This window comes from Tupaia chinensis, unplaced genomic scaffold (genome assembly GCF_000334495.1).
Source record: "Tupaia chinensis unplaced genomic scaffold, TupChi_1.0 Scaffold000182_1, whole genome shotgun sequence".
Classification (NCBI taxonomy): domain Eukaryota; kingdom Metazoa; phylum Chordata; class Mammalia; order Scandentia; family Tupaiidae; genus Tupaia; species Tupaia belangeri.
In genome coordinates, this window is record NW_006159657.1 from 5,602,082 (window position 1) to 5,611,295 (window position 9,214).

Consider the following 9,214-nt stretch of genomic DNA (forward strand, 5'->3'; position numbering starts at 1 on the left):
CAAAAAGATCAACATTCTTTGAAGGAATACTACCAAGTCCAGAGTCTCTCTGAGAATATTCACAATGTGAAGGCCCCAAACGCAAATTACTCAACATATAGACAGGAAAAATATGTCCTATTCTCAAGGGAAAAGGTGACCAACAGGTGCAAACATTCAGAGAGTACAGCCATTGAAATTATTAGACAAAAACTCTAAACGACCTATTATAATTATGTCCAAAGAGGTAAAGGAATATAGGATAAAAATGAAAGATAGGAAATCTCAACAACAATAATAAAACCAGAAAAATAGAAAAATAAGCTGAATGAAAGTCCAGAATTGAAATATGAAATTAAAAATTAAAAATTCACTGGATGGGCTTAACAGGAGAAGAATGATGACAGAGGACAAAGTTAGTGAGCTTATAAGTCTGGTTAAAAATAAGAAGAAAAAAGGTAGGAAAAATGAACAGAGCATAAGGAATTACTGTTAACAGCATCAGAAGGTCTCCTACATATGAATAACTAGAGTCTCAGAAAGAGAGGCAAGAGAATATGGAAAATAATTTTTTTGAATAATGTCTAAAACCCCCCCAAATCTGGTAAAAGACATAATTTAGTTTCAAGAAGCTCAGTCAATCCCAACTGTATAATTACGAAGAAAGCCATGCCCAAGTACATCATATTCAAACTGCTAAAATATCAATGGTAAAGAAAAAATCTTCAAAGTAACCAGAAAAAAAAAATGACACAACCCTTACAAGGAAGTCTTTGAAAAAATTCATGGAAAATACCATGAAAAAACTATGTGTGTACTTGAGCTTTGTTCTGTACCAACATAAACTTGTATTTTAATTCCATTTTCCCACGAACTTTTTAAAGTCTCTCTCATGGAAGGGAAAAATGATTCAGATGACTACAGATGTTCCACTAGAAACCAAACTGGTCAGGAGATAGTAGAACTACATGTTTAAAATGCTGAAAGAAAAACCACGAATTTTATATCCACTGAAAAGTATCCTGTGTGAATGATGGAAAAATAAAAATATGTTCAGATAGGAAAAAATGGAGAATCAGTTGCCACCAAACTAGCAATACATGAAACACTGAAGGAAGTTCTTCAGGCTGAAGAGAAAGGGCATCAAAAAGAAACCCCGGGGCCAGCAGGTGGCGTGGTGGTAGAGGTGCTGGACTCCCACAGGGTTGACCGTGGTTCAAGTCTCAGACTTGGCAGCTTGCTTCCACACTTTCCCTCTCTCTCTCTGTCAATATGGTGAGAGCACATGCTCTATAGCAAGTTTAAAAATAGCAACAATAAATAAAATTAAGTAAGTAATTATTTTTTAGAGAGAGGTTTTTGCTATAGGATGCATGCACTCGTCGCTGGAGAGACAGAGAGACAGAAAGTGAGAAATCATCACCTAGGGGGATGGCCACACTGAAATCCCTTCTCCTCTGTTCTCCGCTTGGTCTCTAGGCACACGTGCAGACACGCCCAGCACGGGTGTTAAGCCGTCGGGTCGGAGACTCAAACTGCGAGAGACTACGTGGGAGACCAACAACATAACCATTACGCCATGTGCTGGTCCCTAAATAAATAATTAAAAAGAAAAGAAAAGAAAAGAAAAGAAAACCCGGGTTCTTTGCACATACATGAAGAGCACTGGAAATGGCAAATATAAAAAAATACTTTTTCTCTTAACTTCTTCAAACACATGATTGTTTAAAGCAAAATTATAACACTACTCTGTAGGCTGTATTAATGTACATGCAATATATATGTCAATCACAGCCTAAAGACTATGGGATGGGAGTAAGTAGGGCCTATATGTACACATTCTCCATACTGTGTGAAATGGCACAATATGAACTCTACATACACTGTAAAAAGTTCATTTGAATATTGAAATTTTTGAAGCAGACACTAAAAAATAATGTAAATAAATAAAGCTAAAAAGCCAAAAGAAAAGGATTTCATTAAATTTTTTGCTAGAAATAGAAAGAGAAAGAAAGAGAGAGCATGAGTGCATATCCACGGGGGTAGACACATCACAATACCTTCTCCTCCATTATTTCCTTTTTAGGATTTTGAGCATGCGCACACATGTACCTGGCATGCTTTTTAAGCCACTGGGTCTGGAACGTGAACCATGCAGTCAGCCATTCAAGATCAGCTGCCTTGACACCACACTATCAGCTAGCCCAGAATCCTTTTTACAAACAATCCGAAACAAGACAGAAATGGGGTAATAAACAAAGGAATAAAACACAGAGGTAATCAACAAAACGTTTAAAAATAATAGGACTAATCATATCAACAATAACATTAAATTGGACTTAATATTTCAATTAAAAGTCAGTTACTAAGGGACAAGCAGATGGCGTAATGGTTATGTTGCTGGACTCACATAGTTGACCCGTTTGCGTTCCGGACCTGGTGGCATAAAACTCACGCAGGGAGTGTGTGTGCATGCTCAAAATCCCAAGAGGAGAATGGAGGAGAAGGGATTGCGGTTTGGTGTGGCCATCCCCCTGGGGGGTGATTTTTCCCTTTCTTTCTCTCGGTTGAGCACATGTGCCCTCTAGTAAAAAATCTCTCTTAAAAAAAAAAAGTCCATTATTAGAATGGATTAAAAAGCTACATCCAACTAAACACTGTCTACAAGAGACTCATTTTTTATATATTCATGGATAGGTTCAGAGTAAACGGAAGGAAAAGGATATCAGGAAAACAAAAAAACAGAGTGATTATATTAACATCACATGCTTTTTAATCTCCCTCTCTCTGAGGGGCCTATGTAACCTCTGGCAAAGAAAAAAAATTACAGAATGGTCTGTCTCAAGAAACTGAAAAACTAATAGCAAAGTAAACCTAAAGCAAGTAAAGGAAGGATTTTTTTTTAAGGAAGAAACCAAATAGCACATATAACAGCAAATAATACAGAAAAATGAACTAAGACAAGCTGATGCTTTGAAAAAAAAAAAAATCAACAAAATCGGGAACTCCTAGTTAGAAGTGATCAAAGAAAAATGAGAACACAAATTACCAAGACCATAAATAAAAGGCAGTTATCACTACGGATCCTGCTAACATTAAAAGGATAATAAAAAGCACAAATAAAGTTTAAAGTTATAGCGGTCTTTTAGCAAACTGAGTGTTGAATAATCACCATGAAAGAGTTGTATAACTCCAGTATTTAACTGTTCAGCACAATCAAAAGCCGGGCTTTTAAAGTATGAGTTAATATAATCACAGACTGTGGGCTGAGGGAGAGCCAAGTACTTTCCCCTACCCTCACAAATCATCCTGAACAAGACCCTAAGGCAGCATACAGGAATTTACACAATGATCTGAATTTGGGCTGGTTTTACCAAATAATTGTGGGCTTTCTACCTCTTCTAAAAAGCCTTTATCAATTTCTGCTTTCTAGAATTGTCTCGTAGCATACACAGTGTGATCCAATCTCTAGCTTTCAAAATACACAATAAAAGCTATTTGCCCCATTATTTCTCTAAAAATTATAGGCAGAGAGATAATGGTCTATCATGTATAGAAGGAGCGAGGCACTGTCTAAATTCTGGGTATGATGAGAACATTCCACCACGTTTGAAATGCTATTGAGCTCTGCGCCCCATTTAACAAAGTTATATTAGAAATATATAAATCCTCACTAAATATGAATGAGCTATTCAGATGTGGTCATTAAAGGTGATTTCTTACTTTGCTACTTTAAGAAAAATTCCCTTAATGGTGAGGATAAATGGTTGTTTCCACGGTATCAAGTTTTTACACTAGCCACGTCCAGCCGCATCTGAAGAACCAGAGGGGAGAATGCTACATGTCTGTCTTGCATGAGTTATCACTTACCTGAATACCCCAAAGCCACCAGAGACCCTCATTTCATTGCAACAACAAACAAAAAGCAACAGGGATCAAACCAAATGGTACCTGAGAAGAATTTTAATAATGAGTAGAATACAGTTTCCTATAAAAAGAGAACTTTCATATTCAAGGTGTTGAAAAAATATCTTGATTAGTATTAGCAAAAAAAAAAAAAAGAAAGAAAGAAAGGTAGGTACCAGTTAGAAAGCAACTCCTTAAACATAAATCAGGAAGAATTTGTAACAGAGCCAAAGAAGCCATTACGAATTGCTATATAAATAGACACTTAATGATTTTTTTTTTCAATGTTGCATTATTGACCTAATGGGCCCTCTGTTTCCGCTGAAATGAATAAGTAATTTGTTTAAGATAACATTAATAGGATTTGCAGCACCTCAGATACCCTGGGTCCCTATCATTAGAATGACCACAATGAAAAACAAATTCCACACTGTCTTTCCATGAAACATCTGCCTAATTTTACAAATCACAGCAAAAGACCAGAGACATCAGCTACATCATATGCAAAAAGGCATTTCAAAGGCATAATACCATGAATGTCACTTATTCAATTCAATAAACATTTTACATTTACTCACTAGTGTCAGACATTAATACCCTATGTAGTGAAAACACAATGGTGAACAAGAGATGTGGTCCCCCTTCACAAAGAGACCCTCTACATGTGAAAGCAGTGGAATAGGCAGAAAGGAAGCCTCGCAAGCACAGAGAGCGGGTCTAACCCCCTACAAAGGGGACTAGAGAATACGCCAGAGACACTGATGTTTAAGCCAACACAAAGCAGGAAGTGAGGCCTACTCAGGCTCTTAAGGGAGGCAGTGGTTGAACAAGGGATGGCTTCCGGCAAAGGAAACGACTGTCAGAGGCAAAGCATGTTCCAACTGCCGACTATCCTGTTGTTTGCAGTGTGGGAAAAGAGACTATAGCGGGACATTACATTTTACTAGCACCGCCACACACATTGAAAGACAACAGTCCTTCGTCGTCCAAGGAGGAAAGGTAAAAGGTCACAATTTCATCTTGGCCTATTCCCAGTGTCACCCATTGACACATGCATTTACTTAAACCACAGTGTGTGCCAGGCACGACCAAGGAATCAGTGAGGAGCAAGATGGGACAGGAATGAGCTAACGAAATACCACAGAGTGCTTCTGGGGCCAGCATGATCCTGAAATTCAGCTCCCTGATGCTAGTCATCACTGAATATAATGCTCAGCTTTACAGCTACCGTATGAAAAGCCTCCCACTACGAAATAAGGGAGTAACCTTTATTAAACATCAAACAGGGTACAACAGAATGTTGAAAGAAACTGGTGACATCATAGACACATAAACAAGGAATTACGCTTTTATTTTCTAGTAACTACTACTAACTAGTGTTTCACAGTTTTCAAACCACTTCTACACATACTCATTTTCATTGTTCATAGCAAGGGAGGCCAAGCAGATATTTTAATAATTACCTACCATTTGTCTAGCACTGACGTGCTGGGACTTAATACCCATGGTCTCATTTCATCCTCAGGACCATCCTGCAAAGTAACTAGTATCATGCCCTCTCACAAACAAGGAACCCGTGGCTTAGAGGGCTTACAAAACTGGCCCAGAGACACACGGCTGACTAGGGCCAGAGGCAGTCTGTCCTTGTGTCAGTCTGACTTCAGTCCCTCTGCATCCTTCCACCGCATTGCACAGCTTCAATGTCACCAGTTGTAACCCACCAGAGAGCTGAACCATGGACACTGGGTAGTGGAGGCAGAACGAGGCTGCAGGTCAGGAGTTCTAGTCCAGTCTCCTCCCAGCCTCACTGAGACCTCACCACATTCTTAACCTCGGGGTCCCTACCACCCACCTGAAATCATCTTTAGCTCTCTAATCACTTGTTCCCTTTGGAGTCAATCTAAACCATCTTTCTAAGGATGGTAGAAGAATGGATCATAGACACACACATAAACACAATTTAAAATAGTTAACAAGCAACACCGTTCACACCCTGCATCCACTACTGCTCTTGGTGTCATGTGCTCCTGGAATACACCTCGCTTTGAAATCTGCTCTTTCTTAACCATAGCTAAAGCACAAAGCTATGGCACACTTCATATACGCAATCTTGTCTGATCCTCACAACGATTTTAGGTCTAGTCTGTTATCCTCTGCTACACCCACACCTATGCCTGGTTATAGAGATGACCAGAAACTATCAAGGTTAAATAGTTAAGGTGCCCAATGTCACATGACTATGGTTGGTGTTGCTGTATTATCCCAGAGATTAAGCTTTTAAGCTCTACAGCAGAGTCATGGGCATACAATTATTGATAAAGAAAAATACCGAAATATTCTAATTTTAATTTATATGTTTGTGAAAGTTTTCATACAAAATTCTCAATAGTTACGTTATAGGAATTAATTAGTGTGTGGCACTTTGGTAAATAGAAAAGATTAGACGTATCGCTTAAAACTGTCACAGCTTAAGGAGAGCAGGTGGCTCTCCCCAAGCCACCTGGATGTTGAGGCAATGGACTACCACATGGCCAGTCCTGGACCTGGTGGCTTAAAACTCATGCCAGGCACATATGCGTGCGTGCCCAAAATCCCAAGAGGAGAATGGAGGAGAAGAGATTGCAGTGTGGCCATCCCATCTAGCGGATGAGTTCTCATTTTCCCCCCGTCTCTCCCTCTCTGGTAAGTGTACAGGCCCTATGGCAAAAACTTTAAAAAATGAAATAAAATAGTCACAACTTTTACATTATTAAGCACCAGGGTACTCGAAATCTATTGGAATATGTAGCTTAACAATGTTTTTTTCAATATTTTATTCAGTACTTTTCACCTTAAAAGAGAACACTTAGTGATGGTTAATATCAAATTTACGTAGGGTCCAACAAGAGATGTGAGCTCTATCTTTTTACAGCCCAATTTTAAAAGCAAATAAAATCCCAGTCAGTTTGTTTGTAAAACAAATATTTGCTACAAGTTTAATGGGGTGAATAAATCACAAACATTTTAAGATGAGTGGGAAAAGCACGAGGATGAGCAGCTCAGCCACTATCACACTTTGGTATCTCCTAGTCCTTCACTGCGTGCCTTCTAATTCTCAAATCTGCAACTCACTTTAGGAAAACACAGTGGGAAAACAGAGTGGAGGTATGTGAAAACATATACTCTGTAATATAGCTAATGAGGCAACACATTGTTTTAGTTTCTCATCTACACATACTATTTTCTCTATTTTAGAGATAGACTCAAAAGACAAAATAAGGCAGTAATGTTGTTAATCAAGTGACTGAAGCCACAGCTTTTAAACTGAGAGGAGGCTGGTAGCAGGACAAGCTCCCATCCTACGGATATCAGAAACACTTACCAATCTGTACTTGCTCAGGCTGGCTGAGAGAAACAAACGCTGATGTGTCATCAATCCAGGATATCTGAATGTTACCTGCAGTGTCGAATTAAAAGGAAAGTGAACATTCAACCATGTAAAGAGTGTTCAGATTTTATGTGTGTTATCTGTCATATTTTAGAATAGGCTACATTTTTTAAAAATAATTATTTTATTTAACTTTATTTATCCTTTTATTTATTTATTTTAATTTGACCAGAAAGGGATGGAGAGAGAGAGAAGGTGAGATAGTAAGCCACCAGGTCTGGAAGTCGAGCCGAGGTCGGCCATGTGGGAGCCCAGTGCCCTTAACCACCACACCACGCGTCTGCCTAAGAATAGGCATAATTTGAAGAGAGATGAGGTGGTTTAAAATCCCAGCACTACAGAGTTTAGCCTGCTTGAAACTTCAATCAACCAATGTGTTATTTCCATTAAAACTTAAAGAAAAATAGACAAACCAGGGTGAAAAACAAGGTAGTAGAAATTTGTTTTAAAAACAAAAGACAGATCCTTCCAGATTAAATCGAGGCCAGGTAAAGAGAGTAAGTGGCAGACTGCAGGACAATGAGAAGCTGGAGAGAGAAAACCAAGACAGACAGAGGGAGGGAGAAGTCTGCGCAGTGAACGCAGTGACACACAGGGAGAAGACAACCGCTCCCAACGCTAACCACAAACAGAATGGCCCGGAGGAGCTCCTAAAGAGAAGAACAGAGCAGGGAGCAGGAGGCTGAAGGAAACCGAAGGAAAAGCGGAGACCTAAATATTCTGCTTCCACATTTATTTTATTTTTTTTCCGAAGAGGTTTTTGCTATAGGGCGCATGCGCTCACCAGACAGACAGAGACAGAGAAATAAATAGAAAGCAAGAAATCACCCCCGAGGGGAGATGGCCACGCCGCAATCCCTTCTCCTCCATTCTCCTCTTAGGATCTTGGGCACACACGCACATGTGCCCGGCGTGAGTTTAAGCCACCGGGTCCGGAACCTGAACCACGGTCCACTACGTGGGAGTCCAGCGACATAGCCATTACACTAACTGCTGGTCCCCCTTGCTTCCACATTTCTTGAAAAAATACAGGGAATGGGATTTTTACAAAATGGGTAAACATCACCAGAATTTAGCAATTTAAAAGAACTGTTTTCATTTCTACTCATATTCTAGACAGCTAGAAACAACTGAAAACTGCTTTATTTCATCAAAGGGGGAAAAACCCTCACTTCCAGCCGCACAGTGAGGCAACACAGTGACTTGGCCAACTACACGAGGACTTAACTGTTGACATCATCTGGTTACCTCTCCACTGCTGGGTGCGCACGCGTGCGAGTGTGCATGGGTGTTGGCTTTTAGCTAAGTGATAGCTAACATCTACTGAGTACTTGCTGCATGCCACACACTTCCAAATGCCTCTCATGGATTAGCTCATTTAATCCTAGTGACTTGCCAGTGACATAGGTGGTATCATTGTCATCATCACCTCGGATGAGAAAACAGATAGGGTATGCCCCCACGGTTACACAGCTAATTTTTTAATGAAACTTAAAAAATTTTATATTCAGGACATTTACTTAATTTAGCCAATTAAAATCTGAAAGCACAGAGATAAGAACTTAACAATATAAGGTGTGAAACAACAAAAGCTTCCAAAAGAAGAGCCTTGAAATTCTACTGCATTTCTACATGTGTATTTAAAGTGAAAACCAGAACTAGAATTTCAGAAGACATCTAAACTATCTGCAAAGATTACAGTGCTCCAGAAATATACCCACTTTCACATACTTTTCTAATGAGTGTATAAATTTAATACATGCCTATTTTAGGAAATAAAGCATGGAGGAAGAAAAAAAATCCTAGTAAAAACATCCTGTGGTAACAGTGATACTTCCTTTCAGTCTGATTTCTATATATGGGTTTTTTTGTTTTTTTAAAATAGAGTTATTTAAACAGGAA

At 39.1% G+C, this 9,214-nt stretch overlaps 1 protein-coding gene across 1 annotated transcript in view; it reads right to left on the minus strand.

Annotated features, from left to right (window-relative positions):
* The window catches only part of PARN (poly(A)-specific ribonuclease), a 190,185-nt gene that overhangs the window by 93,186 nt on the left and 87,785 nt on the right, over nt 1-9,214 (minus strand). The window contains exon 21 of the mRNA XM_006146547.3: nt 7,247-7,321. Coding sequence (XP_006146609.1) covers nt 7,247-7,321 — 75 coding nt within the window. The remainder of the gene's footprint in view (nt 1-7,246; nt 7,322-9,214) is intronic.